This window comes from Dermacentor silvarum, chromosome 5 (genome assembly GCF_013339745.2).
Source record: "Dermacentor silvarum isolate Dsil-2018 chromosome 5, BIME_Dsil_1.4, whole genome shotgun sequence".
Lineage (NCBI taxonomy): Eukaryota > Metazoa > Arthropoda > Arachnida > Ixodida > Ixodidae > Dermacentor > Dermacentor silvarum.
Window position 1 is genome coordinate 47874392 of NC_051158.1, and position 23233 is coordinate 47897624.

General features: G+C 47.3%; 1 protein-coding gene across 1 annotated transcript in view; it reads right to left on the reverse strand.

Moving 5' to 3' along the window:
• Positions 1-23233, reverse strand: part of LOC119454113 (fatty acid synthase-like) — a 115882-nt gene that overhangs the window by 47197 nt on the left and 45452 nt on the right. Inside the window, 5 exon segments of the mRNA XM_049667926.1 lie at positions 6392-6601; positions 7395-7549; positions 8917-10147; positions 17419-17592; positions 22854-23111. Of these exon segments, the coding sequence (XP_049523883.1) occupies positions 6392-6601; positions 7395-7549; positions 8917-10147; positions 17419-17592; positions 22854-23111 (2028 nt within the window).

Genomic DNA, 23233 nt, shown 5'->3' on the forward strand with positions numbered 1-23233 from the left:
GGCAACGACGGAAACTTGACCAGCAGCAGTCAAAACGACTCGATTCGCCAAACAACTGTGATTATCGTCATTATCGGGCGTGGTCGTAAACAGCCCGAGAGCAAGAGTAGTTTTTTTGCTGTTCTTGTTTTTTTTTTTGCGGTGTAGCACATTTTATTATCTTGTAACGTTAGCAATTTAAAACAATGTTATTAAAAATTACTCCTGACTCTTCTTTCAACATCACTTTATGTATCTTCTAAGCATTGCTAACGAGGCTACACACTTCGCCGCCGCGAAGTGAGTTCGCCGAACACACTCGCCGGCGAGTGCACTCGGCAGTGTGTGTCAGTAAGCGCTCCCGTGTGGCAGCCTGCGAATGACACTAGCCGCGAAGTGCACTCGCTCAAAGTGCACTTTACTTTGCCCGTGTGGCACGGGTATTAGTCGGATGGCTGCCAAGCTGCCCGGTGATAATTCCACGGCAAGCGGTTGGGAGAAGCGCCCCGAGAATGTGGATTCTCCCGATACTAAACGCCAGAAGAAGAATGAGCGAATGCGCATGCGGCGGTAATCAGTCGAATGGGCACAGGCGTTCGCCGTACACACTTTGGAATTTACAAAGTGTCCTTCAATTTTTTAGACAAGGATCTCACTTGAGGTATCCTAATACGCAAGTAGAACTTATGCAAAACCCTTGTAAAGATGTAATAAGGTCAGATAGGATATATACTGATATAATAAATCTGTCCACTTTTGATGTTCTAACGGATGCAGTTTAGAGACTTGTGATTTCTGTTCTTGGTGAAAAGCTACGAACTTGTAAACTTCTTGCGTCTATTTTTTTCAACCTTACTAAATTTTGAAAATTCCTGTTACAACATTCGGGCCTTAAATCAAGATTCCGCTTCCAACGGTCACTAGAATTATTTTTTTTTCTTTTATGCAACAAATTTCATTAAGATCGGTCCAGTACGTGGTTATCTCAGAGAAGCGTTTCTGCGTATTACATCTATTTCTGAATCTTCCTCTTAAAGGGGAATAATGTTGGAGGCTTTCACTGCGCGGATTGTGCGCCGACCGAGATAAACCACAAAAGAGACACTGTGATACAGAGAATAGCCGTTAGGATATCGCATTCGTCTTGAACCCTGTCCGCCATGCTGAAAGACCGATGACTACCCGAAACCAAAAACCTTGGTCACTACCTTTCGGCACGCCCGGAAACGTCGCGTTTTTAAAGCTGCTGCTAGAGAGTAAATGGAACGAATATGATGGCCTATGCCACAGAGTTTCCTACAAACATTGCTAAAACGGCAATCTGGCACTATGCAATGCCTATGTTTCTTGCGGGAGCTGAAAATGATATGTATAGTGTACATGTATTTGCTTAAACTTCGGCCTGTTAGCTGAAAGGGACCCTGATACACTTTAGGAGCGCCGCTCGAATAGGAGCCCGTTCCTACGGCGAGCGTCGGCGTCGGCGTAACCGAGCGAAGGAGCACAACGAACGATGAAGGAGCGAACGCGGTGCGCAGCGCGGGATAAAATACGCGAGGAGGAAAGCGGAGGAGGAGGAGGGTGCAGCGGATTAATAAGGCGGAAAACGAAGGAGAAGGAGGGTATGGTGAAAGTGGGAGAAGAAAAACGCAGTGCGGCCATGGTGGCTACGAGCGCCAGAGTAGGGCGCGTCGTGACAGTGACAGTGAATTGGATGCAAAGAATGGAAACAAAATATAAGAGACCCTGGAGATTTACGAGAATGAGAAGAAATTAGAACGGAAACTCTGTACGATTGCACAAAGGGAAGTGTCTTGCTATTTGAGGCGCGAGTTGGTTGCTTATGGACCAAAACATACCCGAACGAATATTCGGAACTAGATGAGGCATGTGTATGCTGAAGCAAAAACTCGGAGACAACTCAGCAAGTCCTAATGAAACGCAAAGGGACTCACCCAGTGAGACCCGTAGGTAACGTACACTTTCCAGAAGCGCTTGGATTAAAAGTGGACGGAAGCATCAACCAGTCAGCAGTCGAGATAAGCAAGAGACGTTTAGAGTACTGGTGGAGAAAAAGCAGGGAAGAGGTTTATACGACCGGATCTGATACAGACATAGGTAGCGGTACAAGGTAGATGTTGAAGAGAAAAAAAAAAACGGACTAGAGAGATGTGTACAAAAATGCTAGATAAAATCATGTCTAGCATACCTGATACGAACAAGAAAGCTAGGTGACTATTTGTCACGGTCCCGTTTCAAGGGGGATGCCAATAAATCATCATCATCATCTGGGAAGTCTGTCTGCGGCGGCAGCAGTGAATCGCGCCCGCGCGTCACCCACGCGCTGGTTCGCACGATCTCCAGATTAGCGATCGAGGCAGACGCGCCACACTTAGCTCCGTTTGCGACGTACTGCACGAGACAAATTGTCAGCGCCAGTCAACACATCGCGAAATGAAAACACGTATACAGCTGCGCCCAAAGTTTGTATTAAGGACTACTGTAATCGTAGGTGTAATTTTTCGAACATAATAAGCAAACGTTGCTGATCTCTAAACAAGGCTCCTGGCAACATGTGAGCTATATATTATTGCCCTGCCTTGCAGCAGGGAATTTACTAACTCTTGTCAAAAACAGTGAAAAATCGCTTGCTCGCGCCTCCGCAATGTCGCCGCGTAGCGTCATTGCCAGCAGTGATGCCCACCAACAGCTATTGGCTGACTTGGTGATGCCGAGAAGATTCTCAGTAATGCTATTGTTGTTAATTTTGAGTTAAATAAATTATATATATATATATATATATATATATATATATATATATATATATATATATATGATCTCAGAAAACGGAAGAACAACCTGCCGTGGTTTCATAGTGGCTAGAGTGTTGGGGTGCTAAGCACGATGTCGCGGGATCAAATCCCGGCCAATGTAGTGGCCAGTGGCGCACAGACGGAGGAGGGGGGTTCGGGGGTTGTAACCGCCCCCTGAGGCCGACTTAATCCCCCTCTTTTGTTTAACCCCTTTTCTTTCCTTGCGCATTTGAGTATGCAAGTAAGATATAAGACGCGCAATCGTCTGCACACTCACAATATGCGCATTTTTTGACAATTTCCCGTGAAGCAATTGAAATTAGTGCTATTTAGATGGTATTGGCAAACTGTCACCCCCCCCCCCCCCCTCGGCAGAGATCCTGGGTACGCTACTGGTAGTGGCATTTTCGAGGGAGGTGATAGGCAGAAAACACCCGTGCACTTAGATTTAGGTAGACGTTAAATAACCCCAGGTGGTCCAAAATAATCCGGCGCCCCCCACTACGGCGTGACTCATAATCAGATGGTGGTTTTGGCACGTGAAACCCCATAAGTTATATTTTATAAAAAAGAGACACAAGAATTATTTTAATTTCGCGCTGACCGTTTACACACGTCATTTTTGCGTCGCTGCGTCGCTGCGCGTAGCCTCCTAGATTAATTTATTTTGTTTACAGGAACCGCCCGGAGAAATATGCCGTGAATTCAGGCCTTTTTAGACGTGTTTTTACTCTTTGCGGAGTTGGCCATTTTTTGTCACGGCAGAGTTTCGCCAAGGTCACTGCAAAGTCATGGAAAGGGGAGCGCCAACGTAGAGGCGATGCCTCTACGATGCCTCTACGTTGGCATAAGGCTTTCTCACTAACAAGAGACTTCAAACACAAAAGTATGAAAAAGAAGAAGCTGACAAAATGCTTACTGTCATCTTTTTCGCTAAAGGGAACCCCGTTCGACGTTTTCTGCGCTTAAGAAGACATTGTGAATGTGGTGAAATACCTATAACAAGGTGGGCTCGTCATAAGCCAAAAAGTGACGGTCGCTTATGACGAGCTGAGGTCGTCAAGAGTCCTATGGGGTTAAAAAAAATGTCGCCGTAGAAGTACAGCATACCGCAATGGTTGTTCTTCTTCGCATGCACTTGTTTTGGTGTGTGTGGAAAACGGTTGTGCAAACCTAAACCACTTGTACGAATCTCAGAAATTGTCTTTTTTGTCTAAAGGGAACCCCGTTCGACGTTTTCTGCGCTTAAGAAGACATTGTGAATGTGGTGAAATACCTATAACAAGGTGGGCTCGTCATAAGCCAAAAAGTGACGGTCGCTTATGACGAGCTGAGGTCGTCAAGAGTCCTATGGGGTTAAACAAAATGTCGCCGTAGAAGTACAGCATACCGCAATGGTTGTTCTTCGCATGCACTTGTTTTGGTGTGTGTGGAAAACGGTTGTGCAAACCTAAACCACTTGTACGAATCTCAGAAATTGTCTTTTTTAACACGAAAGTGTTTTATGCCGGGGTCCACCAAGACTTCACTGACGTATTTCCGTCACGGAAATACGACAGTGAAGTCGTGTGACGTATTTCCGTCACGGAAATACGTCACACGAACATACACGAACATAATACAAAGAAAGAAACCAGAAGAAAAAGTTCCACAAACATGCAAAATTTGGAAATCGAGCCCACGACCTCTCGGTCCGCGACGATAGATCGCCGAGCGTTTAACCCATTGCGCCACAAACGCATTTGCAGAGAGCTACACAGACGCGCCTTATATATCTAACACTCCTCCGTGTACCCGCGCTCTTGCTCGGGGCGGTGCCGCCGCCTACGAGCAGAAAAGAGAAGTACTGCATTATGACACTAACGCGCACCGACAGTGAACGCTTCGGTGGTCTCAGCACTACGACGCCTCGATGCCAGCATTCGAAGGGACGCTGGCATCAAGAAGCACTACCAACGCCACCTAGGTGGCGTTGGTAGTGGCGTTCACCGTACTCAGCACAGCGGAGCGTGGCCTCCGCAATTAGCTCTGAAAATGTTTCTGAAGTTGATCGCGGAGGCTGCAATTACGACGCGCTGTACGCGCTGATTTGACTCGGTGACGATTCAGTTACGTGCTTTGTCTTGCGCGTTGTATTAGTGTGTCAGTTACGTGCTTCGTCTTTCGCGTTGTGCTAGCGTGTGCAGCGTAGTGCAGCTTCCATATGCACGACGGTTGCTCATGGTCATCGACGTTGGTAGTCGTGATGGAGGAGACGTGCCACCAGGCGTCAGCGTGGGTGCATCAACGCCTAAGGGCGCTTTAGCCACAAAACACCAATAGACATTATATATCAATGTGCAATAAACATTACACTACTTCTGTGAAGACACGTTTCACTTTCGTGTTCTATACCGATTCCTATATAAGAGGGATCAACCACATTTTTTTTTCTGTACGGACATCAAGTGTGTGTTATTATGCCACTGTATTTCCACCCTTGTAATAGCCCTACAACAGGGCTGACAGTAATACCACATGAACGAATGAATGAATGCGAATGGAAGCCTTAGTATAGTGGGTAATTGAACGCCTCACAACTAACTACGACTCGTATGCAATGTGCGAGGTCATGCATTGGTTTATGTCTATGAAGTATGCTCGCAAGCTGTGCTGAAATGCGAACATTAAATCAAGCGTATGCACTGTGTGAGGCATTGACGCAGCGATGTCAGTCACACGTAGGTGATGTATGCAATGCTTGTAGATGGAAGGATGGTAAGCAGAAGTTCGACACGCATCGAAATGCAAGGTGTTTCGCTTACCAAGGTAATGTTGCGTGCCATCGTTTGGAGATAGTCAGATTATTTTTTGGATTCCGCCAAATGAGATAATTAGCCTTAATTATTTATTCAACCTCTTCATTTTTATAATTAGATAAAAAGTGTCAATCAGATAATTGTAGAGCAACGTGAAAAACACCCGATACAACTCTCTGTTGCTCATCATGTGCTACATAAAAGTGTTTTTCCGAGCGTGAAAGAAGCCAGCGCATACAGGCAAAATTGGCGCGGGACTGGCCGCTCGAGGCTCTTTGCGTGTATTCGCGGTTGTGTATGTCGTGAGCCTATGCCTTGTGCGCTGCATATTATTTACATTTTTCGTAGTTTTTTTGCTTCTTTCTATCTTTAGCATCTGTTTCAATTCACTACTTCTTGAAGAGTAAGCAAACCGTAGTGCCTCTTTCGGTAGCAGTTGCCAGTTGGTCTGTTCCCTTATGTCACTTTCTGCGCATTGTGTATAATAATAATAATAATAATAATAATAATAATAATAATAATAATAATAATAATAATAATAATAATAATAATAATAATAATAATAATAATAATAATAATAATAATAATAATAATAATAATAATAATAATAATAATAATAATAATAATAATAATAATAATAATAAATATTTCATTTCATCTAGAGTAGCACGCTAGGCTTGCCGTCGCGGAAGCCTTCTTATTTTCATTCAGCAGCCTCTGTCTCTCTGACGTCATCTCCGCCCTCTACTTGAATAGCATGGGGCGGTAGGCGTGCACTAAACTACCATCAACCCAACTCACCAGGCAGCACGTCGGGTGAAAGCTTTCCAGTGGCGAGCATGACATCTTTGAAGTTCAGGGGCGCGTAGTACACGCTGCATACGACCTTGTCGACGAGGCTGGAAGGCGAAGCGTAACGCAGCGGAGACTCGTACCACTGCAGGCTGGACAGGTCGCCGCGTGTCTGCATGTCCAAGTAAGCGAACTCCGTGGATGCCTTCGGTGCTCCGCCTGCGTAGTGCTTTGTGAGTCAGCGACACGCATCAAAACGGCACGTTCTGTTTGCTTCCGAGAAAAAATTCACCGAGGATTACGATACTTCCTAATGCGAAATTTGAGTGCACGGTGGGGTTTTCAGGCTGGCGCGGAAAATATGTCTCGTGCGGCACGTTGCAAACGGAGCGTAGTGTGGCGCGACTGACTCGCTAATCGGCAGATCGCGAGAGCCAGCGCGTGGCTGACGTGTGCGCGCGATTCACAGCAGCCGCCGCAGACAGACCTCCCAGACGACGCACGCTACTTTGGCGCCATCTCGTAGCCATCGTCGCCGCACCACTCTTTTCTTCTCACGCTTTCGCCATGCCCTCCTCCGCTTACCACCTAGTGGTCCCGCTGGACACTCCTTTTCGCTTTCCTCCTCGCGTCTTTCATCCTCCGCTGCGCTCCGCGTTCACTTCGCTATTTCATTCTTCGCTGCGCTCGTTCGCTCGGTTACGCCGACGCCGACGCTCGCCGCAGGAACGGGCGCCTTAGAGCTGCGCACCCTAAACGGTCACAACAGTATCCAGTTTATTTGCCACACTTTATAATTCAAAGCAAACCTTGTCTGTGAATTAACCATTAGTTTGCCTTGAGTAGAGGCTGTCAAAGCGGCCATTCACGAAGATATTCTGCGGTAATTGTTTGGCGGCGCGGTTGCCTGCCTTCTCGTTTGCGACAAATGTAATATAGTAGGCCATTGAGTTTTCGTTCAGCGAAATTAGTGCAAAGGTGCTAAATTGGTCACGAAGAACTTGTCACTTACAAGGCAAAGTGGTGAAGTGCCTGTAGGAACCCCACCGTCCGTCGCAGTACACGTTCATTACCAGATCGTTCTGCAGCACATCCTTGTACTGCGGGTTATTTGGTGCAAAATCCGCGATCTTACTGGATCCTTTAAAGCTTGTGTCGAATACGCACCTGTTTTCAAAAGAAAGAAAAATATGAACAGCGAACCGGAGCTGCAATCAAAGAATGAACTTGGCATTATTTCAGTCGTAGTTATTTGTGACAAATGTTGGACTATGTGATATGAGTGGCACTCCCCTTACCACCGTGCCTTACCCGCACCATTTAGAGCACCACTTGGAGCACCCTTTGAGCACCACTTCCTCAAGGACCAGTTCGAAGCCCCCTACTGCGTCTTCAAACATAGTGAGTGAGTGAGTGAGTGAGTGAGTGAGTGAAATAACTTTATTTCGGTCCAGAGAAGACGCAGGGGAGACCCCGCGCCACCCTGCTAGTCCTACGTACAGACCGCCAAACCTAGCTTCACGGCCCGATCGCGGGCACTCTGCACCGCCAGGGTTTGGTCGTTGAGTTCGGGGCTGCCCAAGTGCGCCGCCACCCTATCCCTCCAGGATAGGGTGGCGGCGCACTTGGGCCGCCACCCCCTCCCGCAGACATCCCCCCTCCCGCACCCTGCATAATGCAGGGTGCGGGAGGGGGAATGTCTGTCTTGACAGATACTAGTGTTCGGTGATCTCATTATACGTGAGCAAGGGTTCCCCGCGGACTGCGGAGGCGGCGTGGTCAATGAGTCCTCGCGCGGCCTCGTGCGCGCTCTCGTTAGGGTTAGAGGGAGAGCCCTCAGTCGACCCCAAGTGAGCGGGAAACCAAGAGAGAGAACGGGGAGAGATACTTTTGACGCTTTGGAGAATGCGAAGGGCCAACCAAAGGCGCAGCTTCTCAACGACACGAGGGAAGAATGTGAGAACGCTCTCGTTACCATCATGCGATACCGCACGGTACCACTACATGCACAGCGGTGGTAACATATCTACAGAAACGAGAACTGGAACCGGTAGCCCCGCACTTTGGACCCGTGCCACCCCGCGGTTTTACCGCTGCGTTAGAGCGCACTTTCTTCGTGGTTGGCCGCCCACAGAAACCGTTAGACACGAAGAAATTGCGATTGCTTCCCAAAGAAAGCTAAGTCGCGGGCGGGGAAGACCAAGAAAGTTCAACAGAAAGTTCAACAGCACACGAACAGACGATCCACCTATAGGCTTTTGCATTCACATTCTTAGAAAATTCTAAGCATCCCCCTTAATTTTTAGCAGCACACTGAAAAATTCTACATAAGTTATGCGTACTAATATTTTTCTGGTAATATAAGAGTTTTCGAACAAACTTACTGAATTGTTGTCATCATCGCGATGTTTAGTTTCAATGATAGTCTGCGTGTAACTTAAGTCATAATGCCATTGGGAAACTTAAGCTTCTACACACTTCATGACATCGCACGCGTGACGCGATTGTAAGACATACACGCTACTGGCGCTCACCTGATGTGGTTTCCACTTGTCTCCAGCCGGAGGCAATTCGTCAGGCCCACGATGCCGCTGAGACCGGCGTCCTCCGCGAGCAGCCACAGGTTCTGCCCCGGCGGCTTGCCGTCGTACTCGACAGCTCTTGTCTTCAGCGTCTCCACCCAAACAAAACTGGCATTGTTAACTTTGAAGACTTCCTGTCCGGTTATGTCGACGACGTTAGGTACCTTTCGTAACAGTAGCAAAGTCGAAAATGTGTTGGACTTCAGGCACACCACGCGAAAACCTTCAGCTCCGAACTCCGACGCCACCAACTGGCTGGTCTGATGCGCGAACGAAACGTTGCCGACGGTCGACAGGAACGACTCTGCCGGAGACAGAGCTGAGCGATGGGAGAGAAGTACGAATCCGCGCTCCTTGCAGTGTGCCGACAGCTGTTCAGCGAGAGCCCGTGAGCGATTGGAGCCGCAAGTCACGTCGCGGACGACGACGATGAGGTCAGCCTCGGGAAGTCCGTCCATGGAGGAAGAGGTCGGGTCCCACGTGACCGCCTTGACGCCTTCCGGTAGATCACCAGGGGCGAGCTCGTTGGGACACGGGTGAGCAACGGTGTAGTCGATTTTGAGCCGCGTGTTCGAAAGGTTCAACAAGGACGCCACCCAGGGTGCCAGGGGGGATGCCGATCGTTCAGACACAACCTCAACAATTCGAATCCTTTTAGGGCTAGTGTTCTCCACCACGACGTCTAGAAGGCTCCTCAGAGGATCTTCCCGGTACAGGGCCATGTTAAGCAGATCCTTGCCCGCATCTTTTTCAAGCGCAGCCAGCGCCGATTTGATTGCGGAATGTAGACACGAAGTAGAGACAGCAACTTCGTTCCGAATGGCGGAAAGGATGCGCAAGAGGACGTAATTTTCGGCAGGGGTTTCAATGTACCTCTGCATCACATCTTCGGACAATTCGGAGTAGCCATGGGTGACATCGCAAGGAGCCTGAACAGTTTCGTCGCCGCATGCCTCCAGGATGCGCCGGGTGATGGCGCTGCACACGTCCACGTACTCACGCACGTCGGATTCCCGGGCCCGTCTATCGAACTCGTCGTCGACGTATGGCACGAACTTGTATTCCTCCAGGCGCGGTGTCAGCTGCGCTGGGCGTCGGGGAGCAACGCTCGTCTTGGCTTCGCGAAGGACGACTCCTCCGGCTCGACATGTGTTCAAGTACTGGTCGCGCACTATCGGTATACCTGCGGAAGGGCCGATGCAGCAATATTGAAGGTCAAAAGGGCGACAAAACGGGTTAGTTAGTGGGTGTTCATTCTTTTTTCTTGGACCGAAAAGATGGGGACAGGAAAACAGTAACAAAAGCTGGGAGCGCGAACTCAAGCTGGTTTATTAGTGTCAAGTGACACACGCACGCACGCACGCACGCACGCACGCACGCACGCACGCACGCACGCACGCACGCACGCACGCACGCACGCACGCACGCACGCACGCACGCACGCACGCACGCACGCACGCACGCACGCACGCACGCATATGTATAGATCAGTCTGAAATACAGGTATAAAATAAAAAGACACCAAAGCATAAACAACAGTGGACATGAAGATTGTGGATGTTCACGCGAGCCAGTCAGACAGATTACCGGGTTCTATGTCGCATTCCGCAAAGAAAAGAAAACAAAAGAAATTTCATCTTCCGTTAGCTGAAGGGATGGCAAACGTGATACACTGTTCTCTGTTGTAAACCAGTTGTAAATTTGACGCACCATTTGTTTGCCCCTATTGTTCTGTCTCCGTCTTTTCGTATATAGTGTGAGAAGAAAGAATAAGCAATATTGAGCACGGAGTTGAAGACACGAGCTGTTGGCAGAGATCGAGATTGATGGTTGGACGAGTTGCTATGGTGTCGTATTTTTCGGCATGAAAAACAGGACGACAATGTAGGCAAACACTTGCTGCGACCATGACCATGCGGTTCTTTCGTTGTGTCGTTCTTGTAAAAATGTGTTATGCAGATTACACCATTAAAATGCAATTGAATACAACTCGGATTTATCCATACGAATAAATGTAAAACGCAGAAATGGTCTCATTGTACAACTGCTGAATCATCGCGAATTGCATTTTGTTAAATTGAGGAGTGAAAGCTGGAATTCTACCAAATGCAGGAAGAATTTTAATTTAGGTTCTGAAATTTTTTCATACCGATTTCCCAAAATTTTGTAGTTTTAATAAAGCTGGAGCGCACAGTGTGCGAATTCATAACTTCCCCAAAAAGAGCTTTTCTACTTCTCCAAAGTGCATCTGTTACAATAGATTGCACTATAAAGCGGATAAATGTGATAAATGAATTTAAAGCTTCTACGAATTTCTTACAATGCCTACAAGGCTTCTGCAAATCTCCTACTGACAAATTAGAGCTACAATTGAGAACAGTTCACATTATAGCAACTTTGTTCGCTTTAGGTCCCAATTTATGCAGTTTACAAAATTGTTATATTGTTTTTATAGCTGAGCTACAGAGTTGCAAACTTGGTGCTTCGGCTGCTGCTTTATTTCGAGAATGTCGAGAATTTGAAGAACTTTTTTTTTTCTGTAAATGGCCTCAATGGCCTAAATAGCATATCCACTTACCACAACTGTTAATTAGAGGTTAAATCTATTCTTTAAATGGCATCAAATCTCATCATAATTGATGCAGTTTATGATGAGTGGAACGATTTCCTGGTTCCAATCTATTTACGTAGAATCTTCTGAGGTAAACGCTCCTGTTCAAACGGTATGCCAAAAGCATACGATCAATCTTCCACTTTTCAACAGTTTACAATGTGCTCGGCAGAAGCAGCACTGAAAAAAAAAAGAGAACACCTGACACAATACGTTAATGCTTGCAGCAATATACGGTGGTATTGTAACATAACATCGGCAGGGTAAGAAATAATGTGGTAGGAGTATTATATGCTGTCTTGAGAAAAAGAAAGGATGATGATGATGATGATGATGGAAACTGACACTTATGCGCGTAACAGTAACAACGACGAAATAGTCAGGCGGATTCCATGCCATGTTGGAATGTATGTTGAACAGGAAGCGTTTGGACGTGCTACGCGTGCGATGAAATGTTTGTTTATTATTGCTTCGGGTGAACTTCCCTTGTCTACTGCCCATCCGGCTGCTGCTCCCAACGTTCGTGTTATCGCCGCGCTTCGAGACCATTGGAACACGACGACACAAAGCCAGACGCTGCTTCGAAGCAACACTTAGAAATTGAGAACGCAAAATGATGACGCAGTCGACAACTTGTTGGCGTGAGACACCCCATTCAAGCATGGGGTGGGGAGAGCATGTTTCCGCTTTCGTCTTGTTCTTAACTCCCGCTGTTGCCCGTGTGCGCTCATAGTCGTACTGCAACAATGCTTAGCAGCAGCGCGAAGTTTGCGCGATTAAATTTCATCCGATGTTCGGGCTCGCTTAGGAGCCATTAGAAGCCGACGTCCATTTCCTCCGAGAACCCACCGTAGCAGTATAGAGGCATTGTTTACATTTGCTTGCTTGTGTCGTTTGAAAGGACGAGAATGAACACTACGAAGGCAATCTGAACACCAGCTGGACATTTCATCGGCTGTAATGCTGCGTTTTTAGTGCGAGCGCAACGTCAAGGCCCAGTTTGCAAGTAAACGATGTTTTAAGCGAATTCACCGAGCGCGTGCACGTATGTTTGCAGCTGAGCACATAGCACTTGACGCAAGACAAAGTCCATGAAGCGATGCGTAGAGTTCGTGAGTATCGGAACAATCGCCGCAGATTTTATACGTTCCGTCGCTTACCGCGCAGTACGGCCATTACCGTCGATCTCTCCGTGTCACTGGCAAAATCCACTTGAAGAAACACACAAAAATAACAAAGTTTTGCGGAACGGAACGCCAAATCCAGGGGAAAAATCCGTCTCGTACTCAACGCACGTTGGCAGTGCGTCGCCGGTCTGGAAGGGATACGGCCGCCGCCACCCAATGTTGCTGCCATGCCGCCCAGCTTTGCGGTACTCTGAAATTTTCCCAGTGACTCTATAGTTGTATGGCTGTAGTATAGTAGCAGTAGTAGTAGTAGTAGTAGTAGTAGTAGTAGTAGTAGTAGTAGTAGTAGTAGTAGTAGTAGTAGTAGTAGTAGTAGTAGTAGTAGTAGTAGTTAGCGAAGAGACAAGGCCTCTGAGATCGCGCGCAAACCTCGGAGGCCATGGCAGAGGGAACGAAGGAACACCTGAACACAAACGCGAAGCGCGGAAGGACGCGGTGGTACCCGGACTGACGGCGACGACCGACGCGAGAAGGCCCAGTGAGTGAGGCAATGAATGTTTCCATTAAAAAGCTGGGGGTGACCAGGAAGAAAAGCTGTAAGAACAGCTTGCGAGGGTTGAGTTAACGCACGCCCTCATCCTCTACCACCAAAAAAAAAAAAAAAGCCGGCAGATCCCACGCCCAGTGGGAATCGATGTTATGCGAATCAGTGCGCGGGGAGCCTACCAAGTTAACGAAACGACCAGGAGAGCAACCAGACGTAGGCGGCTGTTTCATGATCTACATGACACGCATGTCATAACATTCATGTCGTGAGTCCTCCGGAGTCCCTTTAGCTGCGCCTAAGATACCTTAAAGCGGAAGCCTTAGTCATGCTCATGACAATGGCTTCTACCATCAACCTTTAGCCTTATCCGTCACATAGTACCACATCCGAACCCATTTCATTGATTTTTGAGTGTTAATCTTTTTCCGCTGAGTCATTGTCATTTTTGCTGAGTGGCTCATGACTATGACTTGTACCATAATCCTTTAGTGTTTCCGTCACTTAGTGCCCACGTCCAAGCCCATTTCAGTGGGTTTTGAGTGTTAATCTTTTTTTCGCTGGGTCATCATCATTTTAGGCGGCTTTTTAATGCCCTACATGACAGGCATGTCATGACATTCATGTCATGACCTATTATTTATGTTCGGCATACACTCTCGTCATGCTATGCCGATTTTGGTATATAGCAAGTTAACGAAACGACCATGAAAGCACCAAGACGTAGGCGGCTGTTTCATGACCTACATGACATTCATGTCATGACCTATCATTTATGCTCATCATAGCCTCTTGTCATACTATGCCAATTTCGGTACATAGCAAGTTAACGAAACCTTATGAGAGCACCAAGACTTAGGCGGCTAGATACATACATAGAGAGATAGATAGATAGATAGATAGATAGGCAGATAGATAGATGGATAGATAGATAGATAGATAGATAGATAGATAGATAGATGCTGTAATAGCGGCAAATGTTCGCCAAGAAATGCTTCACATTTAATAGAGGCTTGGTGCGAGAGATGTTAAACAAATTTATAAATATTCATACGGAAACTCCACTGGAGTTATCAAAGTATGCGGAAGCATTGTACCACTTGCTCATCTCTACGCAGCCCGGTGTCTTTATCAATCTTGTGAAACTTTATTGGAACAGTATAAACACTTATCAACCCTTATCGGTCGTTATGAATCTTGTCGGACTAGATCAGACCCTCATAAACCGTTATCATCTGTTATCAACGTCATCGGACTTGATGCGACCCGTACCAACTCTTATCGGTCGGTACCAACCTTATCGCAATATATCCGATCCGTATCAACCCTTATCTGTCCTTCTAAACCTTATCGGACAAGATAAGGTCTAAACCTTATTGGTTCTTATCAACTTTATCGTACTCAACCCCACCCTTATCTACCCTTGTCAGTCCTTATCAACCTGATCAAACTTGACCAACTATTATAAGCGTTTATCACTCTTTGACACCTTATCCACCGGCATCGACCCATTATCAACCGTGATGAGACCCGTGTATCATCCTTATCAACTCATTGACTGCGTATCTGTCAGTGCTGCTCGACGCGTATGAGCCCTCAGAGGTCGGTGAAGGAACGCCCTAACGCACGGTGCATCCCGCGATCACCGAAACGCATTGGGGATGTGGCATGTTTGGCATTCAATTTTCGCAAGATCAGAATTTTCCTGATTAATGCTACAAGTCGGCTGTACATGTGGCTCTAGAGATGGCTTTTATTCCACCATCACTAAATCTTTGAACGAGGACTTCATGGAAACTGTTCTCTTTTGACATTTGTTTGGCACCGCCGGTACAACACGTTAATATGATTCAGATATAATCACCTTCTGCAAACATGGATGTTTAGCCCAGTGGGTAAGACACTCGGCTTCCGAGTGTCGTGGGTTAGGAACTCAACACCGCAAACTTTTTAAGCATAAAATGCTTTTAGCTCCCGTTGTCGGCGACCTTCAAGTGACCTTGAGCCAAAAGCCAGAGCCGTTATCCGGGCACTCAAAACGAGAACATGCCGGCAAGTTGACAAGAAAATTTATTTACCCGTAGGCATGCGTACAACTGTTGTATGAACATAGAGTACAATATAACGTACCGCACATGCAATACATCGTACTGCTGTATGAACAAAACAGATGAGCAAACAAAATAGTAAATGGTGTCAGCTTGACACTGGCTTTGCCACACATCAAAAATCACTATGACAGTGTACATGCAAAATCATACCTGTCAGCATCGAATTGACGAATGACACCCTAGGCACACACAAGTACAGAATCTCTACTCAGGCAAACAAATTTGGGCATTATTCTGGCTGTAGCAAAACTTTGCCTTGAGACACGGTTAGGTACCGCGTAGACAAGCGGCAGGCATTACCAAATCCTGACGGGGAGCTTACCGCGGTCGGTGAAAAGAAAAGTGTACAATCATTGCATTCTACCGGTGCTAACATATGGGGCAGAAACTTGGAGGTTAACAAAGAAGCTCGAGAACAAGTTAAGGGCCGCACAAAGAGCAATGGAACGAAAAATGGCAGGCCTTACGTTAAGACACAGGAAGAGAGCGGTGTGGACCAGAGAGCAAACGGGGATAGCAGATATCCTAGCTGACATTAAGAGAAATAAATGTAGCTGGGCGGGCCATGTAGTGCGTAGGGTTGATAACCGGTGGGCCATTAGGGTCCATTCACACTTGCGACTAGGCGAGGTCACGCGACCGATTGCGACTGGCGACCAGAAAGCTACTCAAGACGAACGATGTTCACACTGACAAATGCGACCGACGCGTCGCTAAACCGAAATGTCTCACGATATGCGGTTCACGTCTGCTTGAAATGTCATTGCCGCGTAAAATAAGCGTCAGCGTATACGGACGTCCTGTTCCTTCGCATATGATTGGTTCAGCTGTTCAGCTGTTCGTCGAGGACGGCAGAAAACTAGGTGGGGTGATGAAATTAGGAAATTTGCAGGTGGAAATTGGGGAATGAGCTAGCGCTAGACAGGGGTAATTGGAGCTCACAGGGAGAGGCCTTCATCCTGCAGTGGACATAAACATAGGCTGATGATGTAGATGACGGCCTTGTAGCGTCATCTTCATCGCGCATGATCATTAGTCATAATCGCGCTGCGCATCTCGCGCTACACAGGTCGCAAGTCGCGAGCATCGAACACAACGCGTTTTCGTTCTAGACTGGTCGCCGCAGTCGCCGCTCCACTCTCCTAAATAAATGTAGGGACGGCGGCCTGCCTCGCCTCATCGTCTTCCTACAGCGTCTTATTTCGAGATAAATTTCTTGGCGCAGGATGAAATGCTTTTAGCTCCCATTGTTGGCAACCTTCAAGTGACCTTGAGCCAAAACCCAGAGCCGTTATGCGGGCATCGTTGCGAGAACAAAACGAGATCACCCGGGCAACCAGTCAAAAGTTACAAAAATGCGGTCTCTGGGCCCAAACCCTTTGTACAGGACGGTATTACATACGCTAGTTACTGCCCAAACAAGTTACAAAAAATATTGCTTCCCAGTTCTTCCTAATGTTTGTTTCCAATATAACTGAAGCTGTAACTTTTACTACGCTGAAGATTTATTTGTGATTTCCAATGGCGACGTTCAAAAGGCAGATGCAGGGCACCATACATTTTATTGTTATCTTTTGGCGCCTAGACAGGGTTGCCTGTGCTCTTTTGAACGCCAGCGGTCCATGAGTTCCGCGGCACGGGTTTTGGGTTGCCTCGAGAGATGGCGCCACGCCTTCAGGCGTTTTTCTTTTAGCTGGGTAGTACGCTCTGTCTCTCTGGCGTCTTTCGCTGCCTGTCGTGCCGCCTTTAGCCGGTTTTCTTCTTCTAGCTGGGCAGCATCCGTATGGACCAGTGCACAATATGGTGTGCTGCGGTTTGGTGTGATGGGGTGTGCCGTTGCGAACGTGCGCTAAACCCATTTTAAGATTGTGGCTAGTATCATCTCCAACCAAACTGCTTTGCCGGATAGCCATTTCATGCTTACATTTGCTCTCGATTACGGGATAGCCAGCAATTTTATTCGATTTGGTATTTCACCCATAGGCCCCTGTTAGCGTCGTCCCCTATGCTATACTCCGCTCTCTTCAAAACACAACATGGCGAACCCCATATACCGCTTACCTGATTCTCCAACTTTCTCTACGAGCTTTGTATGGACGTCAGGATCGACGCGGCATGATTGTATCCTTGTGGGCAACCTGACGGTCCGCTGGGTGTCATCGAGAATGGCGAATTGAATCATGCTGTCGATGAAGGTTACCCAGTTGTCCTCCCACTTGAGTTTGCCGCAGTTCTCTGCGAAGTGAAGGATCGCAGCGTGACGCATCGCAGCAGTGATACTTTTTTGCGACCTAATGACAACAAACATAGAAAGCCAACTTGCAAGTAGGCAGCGCGGAGATAATATGTCTTTATAAAGGCGTCGTCATAGACTGTTGTGCTTTGGTTGTACGCAGGATCCAGGCGAACAGAGAGGTTCGACTTTTGCCATATGAAAAGTAAAATAGTAACCCTCAGTTCCTAAGTATTCTTACAGCGCAGGGCGAGACGTAGACAGACAGAAGAAAAAAAAGTATGCGGACCCCATGCAGTGTGGGAATCGATGTAAGCGAAGCTTTGCATGCTGTTTGCTTTGACTGGCGATAATCAGCGGTGATGTTGGTGGTGAACATGTAATTTCTTCAGCGTTTAGTCCAATAGGAGAGTGGTGAGTTGATGTTAGACGTTCACTTGCGTGTACCACTGCTCTTTGTCTGCGTAGTCCACAGTACACACAGATAGAGGTGCTTGCTTGAGGCGTTGTTTTGCGTCATTGTTCATAATCTATGAGAGGGTTGATCATTATCACTGCCTCACATGACACATCGGATCGTGGCAGAACTGTGAAACTTTATTTCAATTATGGGACTGTACGTAATTCAATTAATTATTATGATTGTATGTATACATTGTATACACTCATTCGCGGTCTGCGCAGCGAATAGCTACGTAGCGACGGCGCTCCTGTTCCGCACGACGCTTCTTTCTGGCCGGGGTGTCCTCGACTGTGAGTGCACGCTTTGGAGCCATTTTTCTGGCGCGGGTTTGCGTGCTCCTTCCGCGTACGTGGACAGTACGCTGTTCAAACGCCAGCTCCAAGTGCTTTCTTCAGGTTATGAACTATTCTAATATTTACACTATCACAGCCCCGCACTCGACCTCCACAGCAGAGCACGTGCATTTTTGTCGCATAGGAAAGCAAGCACAGCACGTGCCATACGCACAGATATTGAAACGCTCCAGTGGCGGCGCCGGCCGGGATGCGCGGAGGCGAGCGCCATCTCTTGGTGTCGCAAGAAACCCAGGAGCGCGCGCGAGCATGGATAAATGAATGCTGGGAGCGTCCCCTTTGGAACAGGGCGGTGGGTTGCGCCACCAAGCTCGTTGCTAAATTAAGTAATGTCCTACCATTCACAAAAAAAGAAAAAAAGAAAACACGAAGAATTTTCATCATCAAACTTTCTGAACCCCTATTGGCAACTTTGTTTTGTGCGTCGTTCGTCGTTTCCCTACTTTTATTCCACCACTTCTTCCAATCGCCTCTTACTAACCTCTATTGTGGATATGTTTACTTTCCCCCTGCTCTCGTTGAACCCAAGGGCTTCAAGGAGGCCAGAGGTGCCTAAATCGACCACTGGGCAGAGATCTTCACATTCTAATAGAACATGCTCCATTGTTTCCCTAGCTTTACTGCAGCAAGCACATGCTTCTTCTTTATTGTACGTTGCTTTGTAAATGCGCGTTCTAAGGCATCCTGATCTCGCTTCGAAAAGTAAGGAGCTTCCCTTTGAGTTATTATATATTGTTTCTTTCCTGATTTCGTGTTTTCCTTTGAAGTAGTTAGTCATAGGAGGTTTCTTTTCCATTGCCGCCACCCATGACATTGTCTCAGCCTCTCTCACTTTGCGTTTGACGTTCTTTTTGCCGCTGTTGCTGACAATACCGGTCGCATACTTGCCTGTAGGCTTCCTAGTTCTTTTCCTCCACCAGGAGTCAATGTTTTACCTGTAAAAATACCTGAACACCTCCCCCCCCCCCTCTTGCACCCCATCTACTTTCTTCCACATTCCTCAGTCGTTCTTCAAAATCAATTTTACTCTGAGCCTCCCTTACTTCAAAATTTGTCCAGGCCATATCACCCTGCACAGCTTTATCAGTAATCTTCCCGTGAGCGCCCAACGGGAGGCGTCCCTTTGGCCTTTGGTTGCCATCGAGCCCTGATTGTACCCCTGACTTCAAGCTAACTACCGCATTTCCAAACGTAAGCCCTGGAACTATTACACCTTTATCCCGGAGCACCTCGTACCTATTGCAAGACCAGCAGGCGAGCGCCATCGGATGGTGTTGCAAGAAACCCAGCGACACGGGCGGCAGGACCACCACAGCAGCAGCAGCGCCCGGAAAGTCGGGAGAAGAGGCAGGAGAGCTTCGCTTTAAAAAGTAAGCTAGTGCTACACGTTTGTAAAACATGAAGGTGAAAGCCCGGGAGCTGCGGAAGAAGACGACGACGACGGATGCACGAGCATAGGCACGAGCGCGTCTCTGTGACTACGTGACGCGTGCAGCCCAGCACGGACTAAGCACACCTTAAGGATTTAGCCTTAAAAAAAGAGAGAGAGAACACGGACAGCGCTGATTTTTAACCTAATTTTAATAGCAGAAAGTAGTGTTTATGGGACTATGCAATGACAAGGCCAAATTGAAAAGTCAACTCTTGAAGGGGTGAGGGAAATTGATTGCTCACTTGCGCATATATTGGAACATCGTGCCACCTCTACATACTTAATATGTCACTTGTAGTTTTCCCGTCATGCCTGCCTACAAATCCGCAACCTTGAAAATTCGATTTGCCGCTCCACTCTTTGCAGTGTACAGGGTAATGCCCTTCTGCTTTTCTACATGACACAACATTACATAACATTCCTCTGATGCTCATCGCTCATTGCAGATCCAGGATGTCGACTACGTGTGGAACTTGAGGTGCATACGTAAGTTTATTCGCCCTTAGTTTAAAGAATGTTTCACAATCTTCGCCATGGCCGTGAAAATGACGCTGGGTAACATTCCCCGCTCTAGGGGCCCTATAACGTAAAATTATTTCAATATGTTTTTACTGCAATCTCCTGACGTCATATTTACGTAACTGTCGATGCAAGCTTCGGGCGGTAATCGCAGTGTTCTTTGAACAGGCTTCTCGCTTATAGGAGGTAAATTTGTTTGCTTTCAAAGCGAATAGCGCTTTATTACTTGACAGCTTTTCTTATCTAATTGGATGACCAGAGGTGAAAAGCATGCAGAAGTGGAGAGGGATTCGGTGAGGCTGGGATAGCGCAGTGAAAGTAGATAACCTGATGAAGAGGGTGATGGCCAGCGTCTGCGATTGGCCCGCTTCTACTTGCTTAGCTTTCAGTGTATGGTAGAAAATGTCGCTGGCGTGTAACGGAGGGTTAAAAATGTTGCTATGTCGGATGCTTAGCGAAGAAAATTATGGCAGAACGATTTCGTGTACGTCCTGATAGGGCTTGATAACGTTATACTGCCAAGAAAACATTTTAAGTGTACGCAAATAAATCCGTTCTCTCCGGAAGCTCCGAGTAGCCAGAGAGACGGGCAGGCAGCTTGTAATCACTTCCGTACCGGGCGGTCTTCAGCTATTCGAAAAAAAAAATGCGTTTTTTTGGGCATATTAATGCATCGTTACTGCGTACACGTCACTTTGACGCGGAGAGCTTTTGCGGTTTTGTGACGTCGCGTGACAGACGGGTGAAGTGGGCGCAGCCCGAAAACTAACGGCCTATTGCGGATGGCTGATGGTGAAAAAGACGTGGAATCGTGACACTCATTGTTCTTTTTTTCGGCCAAATCATGCATAACCAGTGTGTACACGTGATATCATATGAGGAGTTTTCGCGGTTTTCTTGACGTCGCGTGACAGACAAGCGAAGTGGGGGTGGCCCGAAAAATTTTGACCAATCTTGGAGGGCTGATTGCAGAAATGGAGTAGAAGTGTTTGGGATAGCTTTAGGTTATAGCGTCCTAGGTTAGGCAAACAAATTGAGCGGGAGGAAGCTGCCGCTGTACTTGAAATGATGAACCACCTCGCTCGCCATGCAGAGCATGAAGGCTCGACTTCCAGTGGCGACAAGCTGTCGTTTCGTCCATTTTAATTTTATTTTCCCTTATTAACTCGATTATACATAAAAATTACCTAAATTTTTCTTCACCTCTCTCTGCCTTCATTGTGAAAGAAGGTTAGTGGTTTCAGGTGATTATAAATTGTAGTAGCTTAACATTCTTTCATTTTGCTGCCCATATATTCCTTAATATATGCAGTGTGTATCAGGTTCACATCGTCGTCTCAAGCGTTGCGCCATTTGTTATTGGGGGGCAAAGACCCCTGTCAAGCCATTGGAAATGGGCTTTTGTTTGCGCTTCTAACATTCTAGATTTCTAATAAAGGTTGATTTGATTCACAGCACTGGAAAGCAATAGAATCATTTCATACTGCTTGTGTGATGAAGCTCAAGAAGGGTAAAAAAGAAATATAGAAAAGACAACCCGGCAGGTGAGTAAAGACAACCCGGCAGGTGAGTATTCTACCCTTTGCAGGAAGAAATGGCTTAAAAGTACGAACGCAATCAGGTAAAAAGAAAGATAGTGAGGGAACAACTAGAGACGTGCGCACACACTGAGGTGCCTGTTACGCCTCCAATCTCTCGCTGAGATTAATCGATTTGAGATATTGTATCAGAGGAATAGAAGGACCTGGATGGTGTTGGCTACCGGTGGCTACCGGTTGGCATGCCCTTGCAAGTATACCTTCGCAAGGGCATGCTGGCAGATGCTGCGCCCGAACATCTACTGTTAATGTGTGGTTGAAAACCCGCCGTGGTTGCTCAGTGGCTATGGTGTTGGGCTGCTGAGCACGAGGTCGTGGGATTGAATCCCGGCCACGGCGGCCGCATTTCGATGGGGGCGAAATGCCAAAACACCCGTGTGCTTAGATTTAGGTGCACGTTAAAGAACTCCAGGTGGTCCAAGTTTCCGGAGTCCCCCACTACGGCGTGCCTCATAATCAAATCGTGGTTTTGGCACGTAAAACCCCATAATCTATAATCTAACATGCCATGGATTTAAATGTCGTGTGGGCGTGTTGCATACAGTAAGAAAAGGACAACATCAATGCTCGAAAGGGACCACACGAGTTGGCGTTTGTAATGTCCGTCTCGTTCCTCTTCTGTCCTTATTTCGTACTTTTGCGTTTTAGTAAAGTAGCGCCCGCCTCTGCTCGGATGTCAGGCGGTGCTCACGTCGGTCAAAGAGCACGCTTTCCAACACCCTGACGTCACTTCCACCACTCACGTTCTTTTTCACAAGAGCTCCCGCTTTATCTCGAAAGCGAAGTCGCGCTCACGTCATCGAGCGAATAGGCTCTCCTTCGTTATAACCACCGGTACAGTTACGTATATGTGTACAAACAGCCACAACGCACAAATTCAAGTGATCCAGTCCCTCACCGCTTAGATTCGCCTCGATGACACCTTGGAATCTTCCCGAATATTCGAGGCCGCGAAGCCTGGACTCCTTGTAGATGTCTTCACTGTCCAGCTGGTCACCGACCACCGACTGAATTGACGGGCACGGCGGTTCTTTGTCGAGAAGCTTCTCTCCTGCTTCGGCCATGCGAATGCGACCGCTCGCTGCCAAAGCGCCCCCCTCGCATACTTCGAATTCGCCCGAAGCTCGCATCACGTTGACCAGAAACTTCACGGGACCTGCGAAATAAGCCATTACTCCAAGAAACATGTAGCAAGGACATTATCTTATTGTTGCTGTTTGAGTTGCTGCTTCAGGCCTGTGACCAAACAACCACGCGATGGGCCATTCGCCATTGTGC